Genomic DNA, 21062 nt, shown 5'->3' with positions numbered 1-21062 from the left:
CGCTCGCTCCCCCCCCCCCCCGCCCTTTGATTGACAGGCAAGATGTCGGTGTGGAGCGAGGCAGGAGCGAATGCAGCAGCCGTCACCCCCGGAGCCCGGCGGCGGCAGCAGCAGCAGCAGCAGCAGCAGCAGCAGCGCGAGGAGGAGACAGCAGCCAGCCGCAGTCGCCGCCGCAGCCGCGGGAGCAATGCAGACAGCATCTTGAGGACGCGCTAAAGCACCCCAAACGGTGGACAATGCCGTGTCACTGCAACTGGGAGGGGGGCAAAGCAGATTTTTTTTGACATAAAAGCCAGCCAGCCAAAAATATATAAATTTGCCCTTCACGGAGCCGGTGTGTAAAGAGTGAGCGCTGTTTTCCTTCGCCTCCTCCTCTCCTCCTCCACTCCTCCCCCTCCTTCTCCTCTTTTTCCTCCTCCTCCTCCTCCTCCTCCTCCTCCTCCTCCTCCTCCTCCCCCCCCCTCCTCCCCCTCCTCCCTAAGTGTACAGACAGCATCACATCACCTGGTTTGCTTCTGAGAAACAGCATCTCTCCTTTTCAGGGACCAGAGACTCAGAGAGAGGAGACATTCTAATGGAGTCTGCTTGATACCCCAAAATAAAATAATAAATTTTGGCTCTTGTCCCCTCCTCCCACCCCACCCCCTCAGCCCTGTGTGAGATGTTGGGTTTCTTCTTCATGAGACATTGTTGAGAAGTCGCAGTGGTTGGAGAGCGTAGGGGGTAGACTACCTCTACTCCCCCCCCCCTCTTTTTTCTCTCTGGGAGGAGGAGGAGGGGAAGGGGGCTTGCCGAGCAAGCGATGGATGAGGAAAACATGACGAAAAGCGAGGAGCAGCAGCCTCTGAGTTTGCAAAAAGCCTTACAGCAGTGCGAGTTGGTCCAAAACATGATAGACCTGAGCATCTCCAACCTGGAAGGGCTTAGGACCAAATGTGCCACCTCCAACGACCTCACACAAAAAGAGATCCGGACCCTGGAGGTAGGTGTCGCCTATGGGGGGAAAAGGCAATCTTTCCTTCCCTTTCCTTGCTCCCCACCACCCCCTTTCCTTTGATTCTGTTTGTTTGGTGGGGGGGAGGGTGTGGGAGGGTGGCAGGGCGGGCACGATTTGGTTTTCTGTGATTTATCTTCTTTGCAAAGCCTGCACTGGATGTCCCTTGACTGTACCGCTGTCATCTACGCTTGGCTGGATGTTGGTAGTAGTAGTAGTAATTGTTATTCTTTATGTATTATTATTCCTGCGGCTGTTATTATCATTTGCTTCCTCTCCGAGGAGTGAGTTCTCTCTTTTTTCCGCTTGTGGATTTGTTTATATGCCACGGGGGCTTGTGTGCTGGGTAAGACATTAAGGCGCTGCAGAGAACCCACGTGACCTTGCGCATTCTGCAGGTGGTCAAAAGGTGGTTTTTGCTCCCAGAACGGGGCTGCCTATAAATATAGACCTCTTCTGCTCTGGGCCTCCTTCGCAACTCCGCGATTGCTCCTTGGAATTTGTTTTTGTTTTTGTTTTTGTTTTATTTCAGTGATATACATGTCAGGAGGCAAGATGCATTAGAAAAAAAAAATCCCCTTTGAGCTACCCGTTTCCAAATCAAATCGTTTGATGCAGGGAGCTGTTGCAGGCCTGAAACGTGTAAAAAGATAACAAAAAAATATGCCTGGATCAGCACACACAAGTGGTGTAGGAAAATACTCTTGAATCTCCATAGGACGGTGAGGAGAGGGGTCGGAGGAGGAGTCATCGCTGGCGAGTTGTAACATTGTCTCCAACAGAACTTGAGGGGGAGTTTGAAGCAGTTTGGGGGGTGGGGTTTGATGCAAAGTTACTCAGAAAGAAGATGGCAGAAATTATTTCTTCCGAAGGCCATTTGGTCAAAGGAGGAAGGTTTCAAGAGCCGTAGAAAATGTCTGGTGTGCACGTAATCACTGGGCATCCACGTTTGTTGGAAACATCCGAAGGGTTCCACTCACTTCTCCTTCAAACCAGCTGTACACACGGCTTGATTAAATTTGGGAACTCCTATTAGCTGGCATTTGCTGAGGGTGGTGGCTGTGGGGCTGGAAGCAAAGTAAAGGGGTTCTCCCTCTGGCGAAGCAGGCATGTGCAGTGCTGGGGAGGTTCCCTGTTTCCAGCCCACGAGTTTCCAAGGCCTGAACTCTTCAGCCCCTACTGAATCTTGGAGCCCTGTGCCTGGGTTCCAGCACGGATGAGCACTGCTGTCTGATTTACTTTTAAGTCTTTTTTTTTTTTTCCTCCATGATTTTAACTTTGGTTGTCAGCACACAGAAAGGTCATCAGTTTGAAAGTGGTGTGTGTGTGTGTGTGTGTGTGTGTGTGTGTGTGTGTGTGTGTGTGTGTGTAATACGCTGTTTGCTACCCTAGAATGCATGTCTGTGTGCCCCTGTCATCTGGGAAAATTTCTGTCTTGGTGTGAGCAGTGCCCAGGATAAGATTCTGTTCAGAACTGCGGGTGGTGAGTAACTAAATAACTCAAAAGGGCCACCTGAGTTCTCTTCTGGCCCTTGGAGTCAGGAGTCCCAGGTGCTAGTTCACGTATTACTGTGCGCGTTTCTCCTGTTTTCTTTTCCTCTTTTCAACTTGCCCCATCCTCTGATAACTCCTTGATGATGGTGATGGTCACAGCGTATCCTGGACTCCGTGGCTTCTTTTCTGCATAGAGGTTTTCTTTGCAAACTGGGGGATGGAGTTGCCGGAGGTTAGAGTTATTGGGAGTGCATCTGGGTGTTAGTTTCCTGGTTCCAGGATGCCACAGATCCCTGGTTTCCAGATTGCTCAGGGAAGGGCTCCAGCAGTCAGGCCAGCTTCTTGCTTCTCAGGTCTCTGGGGCTGGGGTGGGGACACTGAGGAGGGCCTGAAGATCCCAGGTGCAGCCAAGTCCTGCCAAACCTCATCTAGGCTTTGGACCCGAGGGGTTTTTTTTTATCCCCCAAACTGTCACATTTTGTATGTTAAAACCATCTGAGGGAGCTCATTGAAAATGCACATTCTCAGCCTCTAACCCCAGAGACTCTAATTCAGGTGGGACTGGCAGGAGGCCCAGGAATCTGCATTTCATAAACAGTCCAGGTGTTTCTGATGCATGTTTTCACATCGACACTTTGAAAAATACCAACATAATAGGAGATAGGTGGCATATTTCTGCTCTTTGATGGTAAAGACTCCCTGCTCACAAACACTGGAGTAAGTAGTGAATTGAACAGACCATCCTGAAAACCGTGATAATAAGCAAAATTTAGTAGCGTGCATATCACCCCATATACAGCATGGACTTAGCCTTCAAGATGTGTACTGCATGGTTAGGGAGACAAGGCTAATAAAATATATGTGTGAAATAATGATGAAATCCAAACAGCAAATAATATGGGAGACAGCATGTAGGTCCATTAGGAACGTGTTCAAGCTACACGAAATGGAAAATCCAAGCGCAGTTTTAAAGCAAATGATGGCTTCTTTTTCTTGTATCACAAGAAGTATGGAGGTATATGGCTGCTTGAGTTGGGTCAGCAAGTTAGTAAGCTCGGGACCGTTGTCTCTTTGAGTTCTCAATGGCCTCTTCTTTTTGGTTGCAAGATGTCTTCTAAAGCTTTAGCTGTCTCACTGAGGTTCAAGGCAGGGAGGAGGGGGACCGGGCGAGGAGCAAGCAGGGATAAAGGGTTCATGTCTTTGTTTCGCTACCTACCCCACAGATGATGTTGAATTATGTCTTCTTGGCCAAAACTTGGTCAGATGGCCAGTCCTTGCCTCAATGCTGGGAGGTGGGGACGTGGGGACACCATGGTAAGTGGTTTAGATGAGTCATGGTCCATCGCCTGGGTTGACTGGTTGCCACCCCATACATGCTGGCATGGAAGAAAGCATGAAGGGATATTGGGCGGATAGCCAACAACAAGGGCCATGGTGTGTTATCAGGAGGTAGTCTAGCAGAGAAGAAAGACCATGACCTTTGGAGTTACACAAGTAAAGTTGTAAATTGTAGCTTTTCTACTTACTTTATCTTGGGCTAGTGATTTAAATTTTCTGACCCATGGTTTAATTTTTGGCAAAGTGGCAATAAAAGAATAACATTACCTATTTCAGTAGTTATGAAGATCGAAAGGGAGGACATTTTCAAGGGCCTGGTGCCATTTGTAACACAGCTGCAGGTGCTGAATAATTGATAGTCATGATGATGATGGTGGTATGATTAACATTACGTGGTGTGGAATAGATGACATGGAAGGGAACAGCTCAGATCAGGGGTAGAAAGGGAAGAGTTGGAACAGCATTTCCGAAGTGTGTTCTGTGGGTCCCTTGGTCTGAAAAATTAGCATTTTTCATTCTTGCGGCGAGTACTGAAATCCGGGCCCTGTACTACATGCTGGTGGTCAACAAGTACTCTGTAGACAAAACGAATTCCTTGGAGAATTTGGCAAAGGTTGAGCTAAACAAAGGGAAACAGGCATCTTGACTGCAGAGACTTCTCAGAGCCGTTAACGATATCATCTATGTGCACGGTGACTCCGCGAGAGCGTGGAGTCTGCGGTGTTTCCTTTTTCCAAGGATATCCCTTGGGATTGATGTTCCATAGAATACACCCAGGGAAACATTTGGCAAAGCAGTTAGGGTAGCTCTCTTGGTTGGGGAGCTGGGGACCCTGAGCGCAGAGAAGGATGGGGAGAGCTGGCAGGTGGAGAGAGCTCGCTCAGCAAGAACAGCTAACCAGATAAAGGTATTTCATACCAGTTCATGCCTTCGTGGGGCAGCTGAGAGACCAGTTGGTCTAGAATGGAGAGTACCTGAGAGAATGTCATAGGAAATGAATTTAGGTCACAGACTCTTGAGATCTGACTAAGGACAAGGGAGCCAGACTGACAAAGTTTCACTCCTTTGAGGAAGGAGATAGAAGTCTTCAAAGGTTTTGGAGTGAACACAATAAAAAGTTGTTTAAAGGTTAGCCTGCCAGCAGCCTGCAGCAAGGGCCAGCAAACTCTTTCTGTAAAGGGACAGGTAGTAAATAGTTTAGGCTTTGTGGGTCATACAGACTCCATCACAGCCTCTCAGCTCTGCCGTTGTAGCACGTAGCAGCCGCAGACGGACAGTTTTCCACTGCAGCTTCCTTTATGGCCCCTGACATTGAAATGCGATGTAATTTTCACATGTCACGAAATACTATTACCCCCCACCCCCCCTTTTTTTTACGTTTAAAAATGTAAAAACTATTCTTAGGTTGTGGGGCCTTATGAAAACAGGTGGTGGGTCAGATTTGGCCCAAGGGCTAGCTTCCTGATCTCTGACCTCTAGGGTGGATGATGCGGTTCTGCTGATCTTGCCCACATCACTCATGTGGTTGTGTGATCATCAGATGGCTCAGCTGGGCTGGATGGCCCAAGGTGGCCTAGCTCACATGGCTGGTGGTTGGTGGGGGGATGTCAGTTTTTCTGTACATGGCTTTCCAACAGGACAGCTGGATTCCTTACCTCGTGGAAGCAGCCATGTTCCAAGAGAACAAGCCCCTTTGCACAGCCCCTCTGAGGCCTCTGCTTCTGTAACCTTTGCCAGTGTCCCATATGCCAAAGCACGTTAAGTGGATAAGCCCAAAATCAATGTGGAAATGACTGTCTAAGGGTATGGGATTCTAGGAGGTGTGGTTCATCGGAAGCCAATGAACAATCTCCTATAATAATGTAACAGCTATGGAAGAAAAAAAAAACCCAAACCCCAAAATAAAACCAAAAGAGCATGGGAAACAGGGAGGGTCATGGGATGGTCAGCAGAGGCCCCCTTGAGGTTTTACTGACTTGAGGAAGCAAACCAAAACGTATCTGGGGAAGGGACCAGGCAGAGGGAAGAGCAAATTTCTTGGGTGGGAACGTCCTTGGAGTGTCGTTAGAACAGCAAGCAGACCACTGTGGTTGGAGTTGAGTGGGTGGACGGGCAAGGGGTGAGGGACACAGTGGGAGACAGAATCAGGGCCCTGGTGATAGAGAGCTTTGATAAGATATTTGGATTTTGTCCTGAGTGTGAATGGGGAGGTGACTGACTTAGATTTTTAAAAGATCCTTCTGATTGCTTCAGGGAAAATAGACTGCAGGGATTAAGAATGGGGGCAGGGAGACAGTTTGGGAGATTGGTGTGGAAACCAAAACCAGGAGTCAGTGTGCTTGGGACTATTAAGGTGGTTGGCGGGATGGGGCCGGCGGCTGGATTCAGAAGGTCAGGTGTGCACGAGGTGTTCATGAAGCAGATATGGGGAAAATAAAGAAGGGAGGGTTATCCCTGGGTGTTTGGCTTAAGAACTGAGCGAATGGTGGTGCCTTTATTTGAAACATGAGGACTAGAAGTGGAATAGGTTGGGCTTGATGGTCAGGTCCTGTTTGGACACGTTCCATTTGTCAAGTAGGCAGTTGGATATTCAATCCTACAACTCTTGAGGAATGCTGGAGATACAAAATGCACTTAAAATGTCAGGAACAGCATTTCATATTATTAAATATTATTAGTGGCTGCATGCTATTCTATGGACGTACCATAATTTAACAAATTCTATTGTCAGATCGTGTACGTTTACAACTTTCTGTCATTATAAATAATGCCACAGTAGATATCCTTGTGGTTTGTAGCGGTCCTTTGATTCCAGCCCAATTGCTGAATCCAAGGCTATGCCATGTTTCAGGACTTTTGGTAGGTGTTGCCAAATTACCTTCCACCAGCCGTGTGAAAAGGGCCTGATCCCCCCCCCCCCCATCCTCAGTATGGGTTTATGCTTTCTTTTTTTGGTTGCCTATGTTTTGATGACTGAGAGCTCAGGGTTTAAGGAGGCAGTTGCTTCAGGTTAGAATCTCATTCTTCCTGTTTCTAGTTGGGAAGGAGCTGGGGACCTGTGGACATAAGAGGAATTCTTGGTTTTCCATACAAAGTGGCCCAGCCTTACCCCCTTCTGCCTTGTTCTCTTAAAGATATGGCAGGAGGTGGTCTCACAGCTCCGAGTTAGTGGCAGAAGTTATTTCGGAAGGGTTCACTATCCCATCTGGGTTTTTGGAACGGATCCCGTTAGGGAGCTTGTGATTTTTCGTCCTCGAATGGGCAGAATACTGAGGAGTCTTCCTCCTCCCTCCAGAGAATCGGTCATTTTCTGGGCTCCCACCCTCTGGGCCCCAAGTCTTGGGACCTGGCCTTCCTCCTTGCCCTCAGAGTGCTGCTTTGGAGCTGGGGAATGGGGAGGTGTCCAGAAGCTGAGGAAGACAAGGGACACAGGGCAGCTGTGACAGAGGATGGAGAAGCTGAAGGATGGGGAGGAGAAAGTCAAAGCAGGGACCCATTGTCTGCAGGGTTTCTGTGACCCTTGCAACATCTCTCCAGTGGGCAGTGACTGCAACAGTGGTTGTTCCTGTTTTACAAGTGAGTTTACTGAGGTTTAGAGTCACTGATGTGACCCAGTGTGACCCAGTGTGGAGGTTAAGACAGCCCCAGATACAGGAAGAGGTTTACTGCTCTACTGTGGACTCCCCAAAGGTGGCATGGCCTGGAAGGGAAGACGAGAGCAAACAGAGGGCAAAGGGGAAGTGCTGGTGATCGAGTTAATGAGAATCATCATGGTGGCTCCCTCTGCTGCTCATATACTTTGAGTTCATGGATGACTTTATAGATGAAAACTATTGGAGAGAAACATAGAACCAATGGAGACAGAGTAGGGCATCCACAGAGACAAGGAAGAATGAGAAAAAGAGAGGGAAACAGACCTGAGATGTCCAGTACAGTAGCCACTGGCCACTTGGCTTTTGACCAGTTGAAATGTGGTGACTTCTGACTGAAATGGTATAAATGGTGTGATTATATTAGTATAAAATACACACCAAGTTCTGACCTCTTAGTATGAAGAAAAGAGTGTGGAAGATCTCATTAATAATGTTTTTAAGTTTCTTTATTAATTTTGAGAGAGACAGAGAGAGTGAGCAGGGGAGGGGCAGAGAGAGAGGGGGGGAGAGAGGATCTGAAGCAGGCTCCGTGCCCAGAGCAGAGAGCCTGATGTGGGGCTTGAACTCGTGAACTGCAAGAGCATGACCTGAGCTGAAGTTGGATGTTCCACTGACTGAGCTACTCAGGAGCTTCACCATTAATAATTTTTTATATTGACGACATGCTGCCATGATATTATTTCAGAGAGATTGGGTTAAGTACAATTTCTTAAAATGAATTTCGACTGTATCTTATCCCTCTTTTTTCCCCTGGGGCTACTACAAAATTTTAAATTACACAGGTGGCTCACTGTATATTTCAGCTGGACAGTGCTGCTTTTGGCCATTGAGGTGGTTTCTCTGTTTTGCTGTAGTAGAAATCTTGTTCTTGATAAAGACTGAGAATATGCCCCCCTCCCCCCCCCAGGGTTACTAGTCAGCCATTGATTAGAGCAGTGGATGCATTCCAAAGACACATGCCCTGAGTTTCCCTGGATCAGTAGGAAAGTGATATGAAGGCTCAGAAATAATAACTTAATTGAGTCTCTAGAAATTTTCATGGATTCTTGAAGTAGTATAACTTAGCGGTTAGGACGGCTTGGGATCCACAGTAAGATTGCTTGGATTCCAGCCTGAGTTCAAGGTACACTAGCTAAGTAACCTTGGGCAAATGAGCTCTCCTTTCTGAGCTTCAGTTTCCTGGCTTATAAAATTGGGATCACTTTGCATAGGATTGTTCTGATTACATGGGATCTTGCATTAAGGAGTTGAGCGGAGCGCCTGGCACAAGGCAAATGCTTAAAGGTTGTTAACTTTGATGGGTTTCATGATCATCCCCCCATCCCCGCCAATAGATTGGCTTGGGGAGGTTAGGGGATCTCAGGTATCCAGGGAGGTGCCACCCTTGAGTGTATCCTTCATTTATTCAGTGGATCTAACTGAACTCCCAATGTGTGAGAGCAAGGAGTGAGAAGAAACCCGTAGAAGCCTTCCATCCTTCCATGGGATGACGGCACACCTGCTGGGCTGCAGGTGATGTAAGGGAACAACATTCTGATACTAGGTATGGATCTTTGAATTCACCCACAGATGACTCACTCCCCATCAGTGCCTGGCAGGCTTTAGTCTTTAAACTGTGTGCTCAGCTCACCCCCAAGCTGGATAACAGTTACGGGGTTGGGCCTTGTAGCTCCTGAACTTCTCTTAAGCTTATGAGGTGAAGAGAACGGTGGTATCCAATTGCTCAAAAATCATATTCTCTGTATTCTCTCAAGATAGAAGGATGCTTAAGGGGTTGGCTAGGCTAACCTTTTGGCGAGTGTCCAGCGTGGTGATTTGGGGTGAGCACTACCTCCTACGGTGGCCTCTTAACTAATTTTTTAATGGCGGTAAAATATACATAGCATAAAATTTACCATTGTAACCATTTTAAAGTGTGCAACTTGGTGGCACAAAATACATTTACAGTGTCGTGCAACCATCATCGCTATTTATCTGCAGAACCTTTTCATCATCGCAGATAGAACTCCTGTGCCATTGAGCAATGAATGACTCTCCCCAGCTACATGGTAACCCTGCTTTCCTGCCTGTATGAATTTGACTATTGGGTATCTCGTGTGAGTTGAATCGTATGCCCCGTACCTTTTGTGTCTGGCTTCTTTCCCCTGGCATTATGTTTCTAAGGTTCATCCACATTGTAGTAGGTGTCAGTTCTTCATTTCTTTACATGGTTGACTAATATTCCATTGTATGTATAGTCCATATTCTGTTTATCCAGTCATCTGTTGATAGACACTTTTGAGTCGCTTTCACCTTTTGACTATTGTGAATATTGTGCTTAGTAACTTTGATGTACAAGTATCTGTTTGAGTCCCCGCTTTGAATTCTTTTGGGTCTATATCTAGGAGTGGAATTGTTGGGTCATATGGTGAATCTCTGTTTCATTTTTTGAGGAACTGCCGTACTATTTTCCACAGTGGCTATACCATTTTACATTTCCATTGGCAAGGTACCAGGGTTCCAATTTCCCTACATCGTTGCCAACACCTCCTATTTCTGATTATTTTTTCATTAATTTTTTTAAAAGTATAGCTTTCCTACTGGGTATGAAGTGGTATCTCATTGTGGTTTTGATTTATAGTTTCCTGATGACTAATGATGTTAGGCATCTTTTCATGTGCATATTGGCCATTTGTATGTCTTCTTGGGAAAAATTCAAATTCTTTCACAAGGGCAGCCTTTTGATTGGGGTGAGTTATAGTGGTTAGAATTATTCTCCGTCTTTTGAGTTGAGTCTGCTCTCTGATGACTTAGATCCTGTGGCTCTAGTCTCTGGAGCAGAGAGAATGAGGCCACTCCTTCTTTTCGCTGAGAAAACAGCCTCAAGAAGAGTCTGCATCTAAGATCTGGAACCCACCAGGTAGAGACAAGCGATAGCTGTGCGCACAGACTCCTGACAAGTCTCTGGCCCAAATTCTGCAGCTATCACCTCTCTGCTGTATCCTCTGTTAGTTCCATTACAAAATTCCAGAATCTGGAGTCATTGGCAATGGCGAATTTCCCCCTTTGCGTGTGCACCTCTCCTAAGCCAGAGAATCATGCTTCTAGGAAGTAGTTGTGAATGTTTCTCTGTGTGCTCATCCTCAAAGGCACTGGTGTGGTGCTTGGGCGGAGTTGGGTGGCTTGGACTCCAGCAGTAAGGGAAATAGGTATAGAAAAGAACTCATCAATCAAGTGAGGGCATTCTGGGACTTTATTAGTTAGGAGGCAGAGCACATTTAGATGCCCCTTTTTGTATTTTTACCTTTATCTGGCTTGGAGAAACAGAGCTTTGTGATAAACCCTAAAAGCAATATTACTCTTTTAATATGTTTCTGGATTTAACCCATTAATATTTTGTTGAGGGTTTTTGTGTCCATGTTTATGAAGGATGTTGCTGTGGTTTCCTTTTTTTGTACCATGTTTGTTTAGTTTCTGTATCGGGTAACACTGGCCTCATAAAATGAATTGGGAAGCGTTCCCTATACTTCTGTCTTCTGGAAGACGTTGTGTACAATTGGTTTTATTTCATCTTAACATATTTTAAATGCTGGTAGAATTCAGCAGTGAAACGATATGGACCTAGAGATTATCCTTGCTATTTTGGGGGGTGTGGAAGTTTTTGAACTATAAATTAAATTAAAAAATTTATTCTTGGGGCGCCTGGGTGGCTCAGTCGGTTAAGCATTTGACTTTCGCTCAGGTTATGATCTCATGGTTCGTGGGTTTGAACCCCATGCTGGGCTCTGTGCTGACAGCTCGGAGCCTGGAGCCTGCGTCGGATTCTGTTGCCTCCCTCTCTCTCTGCCCCTCCCCCACTTGCGCTCTGTCTCTCTGTCTCTGTCAAAAATAAATAAACATGAAACATTTAAAAAAAAATTTTCCAATTTCCCTACATTTATTCTTGGGTGAATTTCAGAAGTTTGTGGCTCTTAAGGAATTGGCACATTTTATCTAAATTGGTGAATTTACATGCCTAGAGTTGCTCCTAGTATTCCCTTATTATCCTTTTAGTGTCTGTGGGATCTTTCATTGCTGATGTCAGTAATGTGTGTTTTTTCTCTTTTATTCTTTGCCAGTCTGGTTTATCAGTTTTAGTCACCTTTTCAGAAAACCAGGTTTTGGCTTTATTTATTGTCTCTGTTGTTCTGCATTCAATTTGATTAATTTTTGTTTTCATTATTATTGCCTTCTGCCTGTTTTGGTTTTATTTTGCTTTTCTTTTTCTGTTTTCCTGAGATGCTTAGACTGTTGATGTGAGACCTTTTTCCTTCTCTGAGTATTTATTGCCACCACTTTCCCTTGAAGGACTGCTTTAACCACATCCCACAAATTTTGATACGTTATGTTTTCATTTCTTCCTCTCCGATGCATGTATATTTTTCAGACGCGTGTTGTTCAGTTTTCAAGGGTTGTGGATATTTTCTGTTCTTGACTTCTGGTGTTTAATTCACTTACGGTCCATGAGGACATTTTATGTGGTTTCAGTTATTTTAAAATGCTTAGGGTTTATTTTATGGCCCGGAATATCTTCTGTCTTGGTGAATGTAACGTGTGCCCTTGCAAAGAATGTGCGTCCTGCCGTTGAGGGGTATAGTGTTGTAGAACCACCAATTGGATCCAGTCGGTTGATGGTATTGTTGAGATCCTCTATATCCTTGTTGATTTTCTCTCAAGTTGTTTTACCGATTACACTGAGAGGAGTGTTGATGGCTCCCCCCGTCATGGTGGATTTGTCCCAATTCTTCTTGCAGATCTTGAAGTTTTCGCTTCATGTATTTTGAGCTGTTTTGTTCAGTGCATACACTTGTTTTCTTAGTGACTTGCCCCTTTTCATTGTGTAAAGTTACCATTTATTCCTAGTACTTTTTCTTGCTCTGGAAACTATTTTCTCTGATAATAATATAACCACCCTAGCTTTTATTTTTTTTGGTTTTTAAAAATTGAGGGAAGGGGTGCCTGGGTGGCTCAGTCAGTTGAGCATTTGACTCTTGATCTCGGCTCAGGTCATGATCTCACGGTTTGTGGGTTCGAGTCCTGCATCGGGCTCTGTGCTGACAGCATTGCGCCTGCTTGGAATTCTCTCTGTCGCCCTCTCTCTCTGCCTCTCCCCAGCTCATGCTCTCTCTCTCTCTCTCTCAAAATAAATACATAAATAAATAAACTTTAAAAATTAAAAAAAATAAAAATTAATGTAAAATTCATATAACATCAAATTCAACATGTTAACTACTTTATGGTATACAATAGAATGTTTTTTAGTATATGCTAACTGTTATACAGCCATCACCCCTATCTAATTCTAGAACATTTCCATCACCACATACACACACACTCCTTACCTTATACAGGTACACCTCAGACATATTGTGGGTTTCAGTTCCAGACCACTGCAATAAAGTGAATATTGCAATAAAGTGGGTCAAATGATTTTTTGGGTTTTCCAGTGCACATAAAAGTTATGTTTACACTACACTACAGTTTAAGCGTGCAATAGCATTATGTCTAAGCGAGCAATGTATATGCCCCTTAATTAAAAAATAGTTTATTGTCCGGGCACCTGAGTGGCTCAGTCGGTTGAGTGTCCGACTGTTGATTTCGGCTCAGGTCATGATCTCGAGGTTCATGAGCTCAAGCCCCACATCGGGCTCTGTGCTGAAGGTGTGGGGCCCGCTTTAGATCCTTTGTCCCCCCCACACCCCCTGCTCCTCCCCAGCTAATGCCCTCTCTCTCTCACTCTCTGTCTCTCTCTCAAAATAAATCAACTTAAAAAAATTAAAATAAAGAGTTTATTGCTAAAAAATGCTGATCCTCATCTGAGCTTTCGGCAGCCTCTTTGCTGGGGGAGGGTCTTGCCTTGATGGTGGTGGCTGCTGACTGATCAGGGTGGGGGTCGCTGAGTTGGGGGTGGCTGTGGCAGTTTCTTAAAATAAGACAACAGTGAAGTTGGCTCCATTGATTGACTCTCCCTTTCATGAGCAGTTTCTCTGCAGCAGGTGATGCTGCTTGATAGCATTTTAGCCACAGTGGAACCTCTTTCAGAATTGGAGTCCGTGCTCCCAAACCCCACCGCTGCTTTCTCATTTAAGTGTACAGAACGTTCTGAGTGCTTCGTTGTCATGTCAGCAGTCTTCACGGCATCTTCACCAGGAGCAGATTCCATCTCCAGGAGCCACTCTCTTTCCATGAGAAGCAACTCCTCCTCTGTTCAAATTTACCACGAGTTTCTAGCAATTCAGTCCCATCTTCAGGCTCCACTTCCAATCCCAGCTCACCCGCTGTCTCCACCCCATCTGCAGCTCCTTCCCCCACTCGAGTCTGGAACCCTCCCCACTCCTCCATGAAGGTTGGAATCCACTTTTCCCACACTCCTGTTAACGTCACTATCTTGACCTCTCCCGTGAATCAGGAATGTTCTCCGTGTTCTCGAGGATGGTGAAGGTTTCCAGTTGACTTGGCCCAGATCCGTCAGACGACTCACTGTCTACGGCAGCTCATCTAGCCAGATGTATTTCTTCAATAATAAGACCTGCATGTGGAAATGACTCGTTGGTCCACGGGCTGCAGAGTGGACGTTATGAAAATAGCATTCATCTCGTCGTACATCTCCACGCCATCAGAGCTCTTGGGTGACCAGGTGCACTGCCAGTGAGCACTAATGTTTTGAAAGGGATCTTTTTTTTCTGAGCAGTGGGTCTCCACAGCTGGCTTAAGATATTCAACAAACCATGTTGTAAACAGATGTGCTGTCATCCAGGCTTTGTTGTTCCATCTGCAGAGCACGGGCAGAGTAGGCTTAGCGTAACTCTTAGGGACCCTCGGATTTTCGGAACAGTAAATGAGCAGTGGCTTCCACTCAAAGACACCAGCTGCACTAGCCCCTGACAAGGGAGTCAGCCTGTCCCTTGAAGCTTTGAGGTCAGGCATTGACTTCTCCTCTCTGGCTACCAAAGCCCTACACGGCATCTTCCCCCGACCGGCGCTTCCACCTGGACTGAACATTGGCGGTTTAGTGTCGCCACCTTCACGAATGACCTGAGCTAGATCTGGATAACTTGCTGCAGCTTCGACACGAGCACCTGCCGCTTCACCCTGCACTTCTGTGTCATGGAGATGGCTTCTTTCCTTAAGCCCCGTGAACCAACCTCTGCTAGTGCCACACGTTTCTTCTGCGGCTTCCTCACCTCTCTCAGCCTTCACGGAACTGAAGACAGTTCGGGCCTTGCTCTGGATTAGCTCTGGCTTAAGGGAGTGTTGTGCCAGGTGTGTTCTGCCATCCAGACCGCTGAAACTTTCTCCAGATCGGCAATAAGGCCGTTTCTTTCCTTATCATTCGTGTGTTCACTGGAGTAGCACTTGTCATTTCCTTCAAGATCTCTTCCTCTGAATCCACCCCTTGGCTGATGGTTGGTGCAAGAGGCCTAGCTTTTGGCCTTGTTCAGCTTTTGATGTGCCTTCCTGACTACGCTTAATCATTTCTAGCTTTTGATTTAAAGTGAGAGATGTGCAGCTCTTCCTTTTACTTGAACACTTAGAGGCCACTGTAGGGTTATTAATTGGCCTAATTTCAGTATTGTGGTGTCTTAGGGAATAGGCAGGCCTGAGGAGAGGGAGAGAGATGGGGGAATGGCCATCGGTGGGGCAGTCAGAACATACTCATTTACCAATTATTTTGCCATCTTATGTGGGTACGTTTTGTGGCACACCAAAACAATTACACTAGTAACATCAAAGATCACTGATCATCATAACAAATATAATAATTGTGAAAAACTTTGAAATATCGTGAGAGTTTCCAAAATGTGACACAGAGACACCAAGTGGGCAAATGCTGTTGGAAAAATGGCGCCGATAGATCCTCAATACAGGATGGCTACACCTTTAATTTGTAACAAACAAACAAACAAGCACAACTACATACAACATCTGTGAAGCGCAACAAAATGAAGTGTGCTCATACCTATTTGTTAGCAATCAACCACAGTTTCCTTGCCCTCCATCCCCTGGCAACCATTCATCTATTTTCTGTTGCTACATTTTTCTTCTTTTCTGGGTATTTCACGTATATGGAATTCTACAATATGTGATCTTCTCTGTCTGGCTTTTTTTCACTTAGCATAATATCTTCGTAGTTCATCCATTTGAATCGTGTATCGGTACTTCATCCCTTTTTGTGGCTGAATAAAATCCCATTGTATGGGTTTATCCACCCATCAGTGGACATTTGGGTTGTTTCCATCTTGTAGCTAATGTGAATAGTGGCGCTGTGAACATTTGTTTGGCCAGGGGCATGGGGCACTTTGGGAGTGAACTGTTTTGCCTCTGCCAGAAACTAAAGAAATGTTCCCAGGTTCAGGCTGGAACGCAGGAAGGAACTCCAGAGTCAGAAGTTCCTACTTTTTTGTGATTGTACGACACTTTCCTGGACACTTTATAGGTTCTTGGTTGGCTATTTAGGTTCTGTATACCAGGTTATGAATTGTTTACACAGACTTCAGAAAAAGAAGTCATTAAACAAAAAATGTCATTTTAAAGACTTTTACAGACATGAAAGCAAATCATATTCATTATAGGAAAAATAGAATATGTGCTTAATTAAAAAGAAAAATGAACTCACTCCTCCCACCACCCATAGATGAACATTTGTTAACATCTTGTTATGGAGTCTTATAGACTTTACCTCACACAAACTTGTGTTTTTATGTTTTAGTTAAGAATAACTATACTTTACATATTTCATAGTCTCCTCTTTTCATCTTAAAGTTGGCTTAAGACATGAACGTCTTTCCCTGTCAAAAGCATTTCAAATGACTCGTAATATTCCAGCATAAAGATAGAGCATAATTGAGTTGACTGCCCACCTTTGGTGACTTATTTGGGGATTTTGTTTGTTTGTTTGTTTGTTTGTTTTTACTCTCATAAACACAGCCTTAATGACTACTTTTGAAATGAAATCTTTGTGAAGCTCTTTCATTGGTTTCCCTAACAAGTATATGTAAGGTAGAATTACTGTGTGCTTATAAGGCTTTTTTTTCCCTCTTGGGCCCAATGGCCCTTTAGAAGGATACCTGTTTATATAGCCTACTTATAAAAGTTGAGGAGAGTAGCCTGTGGCTTTGTATCTTCAGGAATGACAACGGCGAGAGGGAAGTGTTTCCAGCAAATCTTCAACTTAATAAAAAACATATAAAGTCACTTTGCTGCATCTGTGAGTCAACTTGTAATGAGCCAAGAGGCTTGAGGTGGGCCTGGTTTTTAAAAATGCACACTTTCCTTTGAAATAAATACAGTTAGAATCATGTCAATGACAAGGAAGCCTCATGTGAGATGAGATTTTTCTGCAACGACATCATGAAGGGATGCAGGTTTTATAGAGGAGGCTTCTGATTTCCAGGAATCACGCAGTCGGTCGGTTTCTGGGACCGGGCAGGAAAGGAAAATAGGCCAGGGGTAGGATATTTGGGAGGTGACATATAAGGGCCATGGTTAATTGGAGAGCCTGTGTCACATCTACATATGTCAACATTGCCAATGGATAGTATTTAGACCTAATATTTTTGGATGTTTCCATTTTCCTATGGAACCCCAGAATCAAAACTATGAATAAAAAGCAGACATTGCCTCGTTGTTATCTGATCGAGACCTTCACCATTCCCGTCTTTAATTCACATGTGTGTGTATACGTTTAAATAATAGTGAGGAAAAGGGAGGTACAGATAATCAACACTACTGAAATAATTTGTGAACACCAATGGTTTGTTAATTGCTATTTCAGATGTTTTTCTCCCAGTCCCACCCATTCATGGTTTGAAAAAAATTAAGGTTATACCGCTTAGCCTGGAGAAGGTGGAATGACCAGTTACCTGTTGATTTGATGATGTTTGCTTATTTTCAGTCTATAATGATGGCAGAGTAAGAGAGGTGACTGGGACCACACATACACACACTTCACACCTGTACAAAAGTAGGGAGAAGAGCATAATGGACCCTTATGTACCCATCACACAAACTCATTAATATCAAATTATAGCCAATAACTCCTCCACCCATCATGCCTAGATTACTTTGAAGCAATTCCCAAACCATCACAGCATTGCATCCTCAAATATTTCAATGTGTATTTCTTTTTCCTTTAAGTATATTTATTCATTTTGAGAGAGAGAGGGTATAGGAGGGGCAGAGAGAGAGATTGAGAGAGAGAATCCCAAGCAGACTCTGCACCATCAGCACAGAGCCTAATGCAGGGCTTGAACTCATGAACCATGAGATATGACCTGAGCTGAAACCAAGAGTCAGCCGCTGAACTGACTGAGCCTCCAGGCACCCTCAATGTATATTTCTTTTTTTTTTTTTTTAAATTTTTTTTTTCAACGTTTATTTTATTTTTGGGACAGAGAGAGACAGAGCATGAACGGGGGAGGGGCAGAGAGAGAGGGAGACACAGAATCAGAAACAGGCTCCAGGCTCCGAGCCATCAGCCCAGAGCCTGACGCGGGGCTCGAACTCACGGACCGCGAGATCGTGACCTGGCTGAGGTCGGACGCTTAACCGACTGCGCCACCCAGGCGCCCCTCAATGTATATTTCTAATAAATACCAAGTACTCTGTTTTAAACATAACCATATAACTATTATTGCATTAATAATTCCTTAGTCACTTACTTTCCTAAGCCACAGATCAAAATACTTATACACAAAAGAGAGGTGTACTTTAAAAAAATTTTTGTTAATCTTTATTCATTTTTTGAGAGAGAGAGAGAGAGCGCGCGCACACGCACAAGTGGGGGAGTGGTGAGAGAGAGGGAGACATAGAATCTGAAGCAGGCTCCAGGCTGTCAGCAGAGAGCATGACGTGGGGCTTGAACCCACGAACCGTGAGATCATGACTTGAGCCCAAGTTGGACGCTTAACCCACTGAGCCACCCAAGCGCCCCAAGAGGGCTGCACTTTTGAAGCAGCCACAGTGGAAGGCATTGCCTTGTCCTAATTCTGCTGGCATTCCTTAAAGACATCCTTGAAAGTCATCTTTCGAGTCACTTTACAAGAAAGCAAGTCTCTTGATTTTTTCTTTATCCCCAGTAGTGGTCCTGATGGTGGCTGTTTGATTCCCAATGACTTTTGTGTGTTTAAAACATGAAAATATTCAAACCTGCTCTCCACGAACAAGATGTGTTGCCGTGGCATCTGCAGTCATGACAATGTCCTGGGCACGGTGTCTGAAGGGAAACTCCAAGAGGAGAGTCATGGCTTTGGCCCTGGGGTACGTCTTCAGCCATTTCTAGTGTCTGCTCCAAAAGGGCACCTGGTCGGTTAGCTCCAGCACACATCCACTCTCTTCTTCAATCATCCCGCTTTGCGTTACATGCGTTAGACCTACAAAGCCATCCTGCCCACGTGGGGCTTACAATGTACAAATATATGTTTTGCGTGTCAGGCGCTGTGCTAGGTGCTGAGTACTAGGTACTGTGCTAGGTACGGGGACACAGTATTTGCTCAAGGTTCCAGGGATGTGAGAGTAAAGATAAGACTTGAAGGATGATGGAATTAACTGGAGATGAGGACAGGCTGTTCCAGGCAGAAGGATGGTGTGTGCAAAAGCCAAGGGGTAGAAAGATCACGGGGTGCTTGAAGGACCACGTAAGTCCAGCGTGGCTGGATTATAGAGTAATTCAGGCCCATTTGTAGGCGAGGGAATGGGACAGCTCTGCTTCCTTTCTCTAAACTGGGTTCCTTTGCATCCTCTCCCTGCCTCCTCTCCTCCTCATTATAGAAAAATGAGGCGGTCTCATTTGCCAAATTGAATAAAAGTCTAATCTATGATCTCCATTTCTGAAATACGATTTGAAAGCATAACATGAATTTATTGGTCCCCCAAGGTGGAGGCAGGTCCTTGAACACCGCAACAACACAAGCCATCCCTTAATAATGGTACATGGGCAAGACCTCCAGCCGGGCCGGGGGGAGGGGGAGGGAGCATAAAGCCGGGAGGAAAGAGGTGGCGAAATGGAAATACGTTTAAAACCCCATGCTTTGTGGTTTATTATTAACAGCGGGGCAGAAAATGTCTCTACAGAGTTATGAAAAATTCATTAGTAGCATGCTACAGGTCTGAGATGCTGGTCATTATTTGATCAGATTAACGCTAATGAGAGCAGTCTTAAATTAACTCAGATTAAGAGGAGGACTCTCCCCCTTACTGTTCAGTCATATGTGTATAATCACATTTTCTCACAGCCAGTTGCCCCTAGTTGTCTGCTAAGATGGGAACGAGGGGCTTTTTGCAAAGGTGGAACCGGGCCGGCCAAGGGTGCGCTGAGCCCAGATACCATCTTGAAACCAGGGTCCGATGGAGCAAGAGTCCCTGGGCTCCAGCTTTTGCCTTGTCTCCCTGACACTGCTCTTCTCTTTTCCAGACCCCTTTCCTTCTTCCTGGGTCTGCTTCATCCCAAGTACAATATCCCAGCGCTGAGTACCCACAGCGTGCCATACAGCTTTCTAGGTGCAGGGGATACATCCTTTGAGTAAAACAGGCAGAGTCCTGCTGTTGTGCCTACTCAGGGGAGACAGACAATAAATAAACATAAGAAAAACTAATCGAAGGTGGTAAGTATTATAGCAAAAAAACCCCAAACAAAATAGAGCAGGCTTCATGGAAAAGGTGACATTTGAGCAAAGATTGAAAGGAAGTGAGCAAGTGAAGATATCCAGGGCAGGCAGAAGAACATTCAGAGTAAGGCAACAGCTCATGCAAAGGTCCTGAGGTCTTGGAGGAACAGCCAGGAAGCTTGTGTGACCAGAGTAGAGCATTGAGGATCAGGTCAGAGCAGCGAAGTAAGACCAGTGTAGAGAGCTTTACTAAGTGAAATGAGGTGCGTTGAAGGTCTTTGCACAGAGGAGTAACATGATCTGACTTGAGTTTTAATGTTATCCTTCTAGGGGCGCCTGGATGACTCTGTCGGTTAAACATCTGACTCTTGATTTAGGTTCAGACCATGATCTCACGGTTCGTGGGATCAAGCGCTATGTTGGACTCTGTGCTGACAGTGCAGAGCCTGCTTAGGATTTTCTCTGTCCTTCTTTCTCTGCCACTCCCCTGCCTGTGTGCACGTGAGCTCTCTCTCTCTCTCTCTCTCTCTCTCTCTCAAAATAAATAAACTTAAACAAATATTACTCATTTAGCTCATGGTTGAGAATAGATTGTGTAGTAGAAGCAGACAGAGGAGTTAGAAGACTATGTATGTGAGAGATGAAGGCTCACACTAAACTGGTGAGCCATGGTTGGATTTTGGATATATTCCGAAATTACAGCAAACAGGATTTCCAGATTAAAAAAAAATTTATATTTGTGTATAGTCGACACACGACATTACACTAGTTTCAGGTACACAGCACAGCGATTCGTCATTTCTGTACGTTACGCCGTGCCAACCACAAGTATAGCTGCTATCTGTCCGCATACGATGCTATTACAATACATTGACTATATTCCCCATGCTGTAAGGATTTCCAGATGCTTCTTTCACCTTGCCTGTTGATCGATGTGAAAAATGATGGTATTTACTGGTT

The 21062-nt window shown here is 45.1% G+C and overlaps 1 protein-coding gene across 1 annotated transcript in view; it reads left to right on the top strand.

The window, feature by feature from the left end:
* The first annotated feature begins 452 nt into the window (after positions 1–452).
* The window catches only part of KSR2 (kinase suppressor of ras 2), a 427363-nt gene continuing 406753 nt past the window's right edge, over positions 453–21062 (top strand). The window contains exon 1 of the mRNA XM_047088271.1: positions 453–982. Within this exon, the coding sequence (XP_046944227.1) occupies positions 803–982 (180 nt within the window). The 5' untranslated portion in view covers positions 453–802. The remainder of the gene's footprint in view (positions 983–21062) is intronic.

Source organism: Lynx rufus, unplaced genomic scaffold (genome assembly GCF_022079265.1).
Source record: "Lynx rufus isolate CCGP_SWC_20201006 ecotype Redwood Valley unplaced genomic scaffold, mLynRuf1.p SCAF_24, whole genome shotgun sequence".
Taxonomy (NCBI): domain Eukaryota; kingdom Metazoa; phylum Chordata; class Mammalia; order Carnivora; family Felidae; genus Lynx; species Lynx rufus.
Note: the sequence above shows the minus strand (reverse complement) of the source record. Positions and strands in the feature narration are given on the sequence as shown.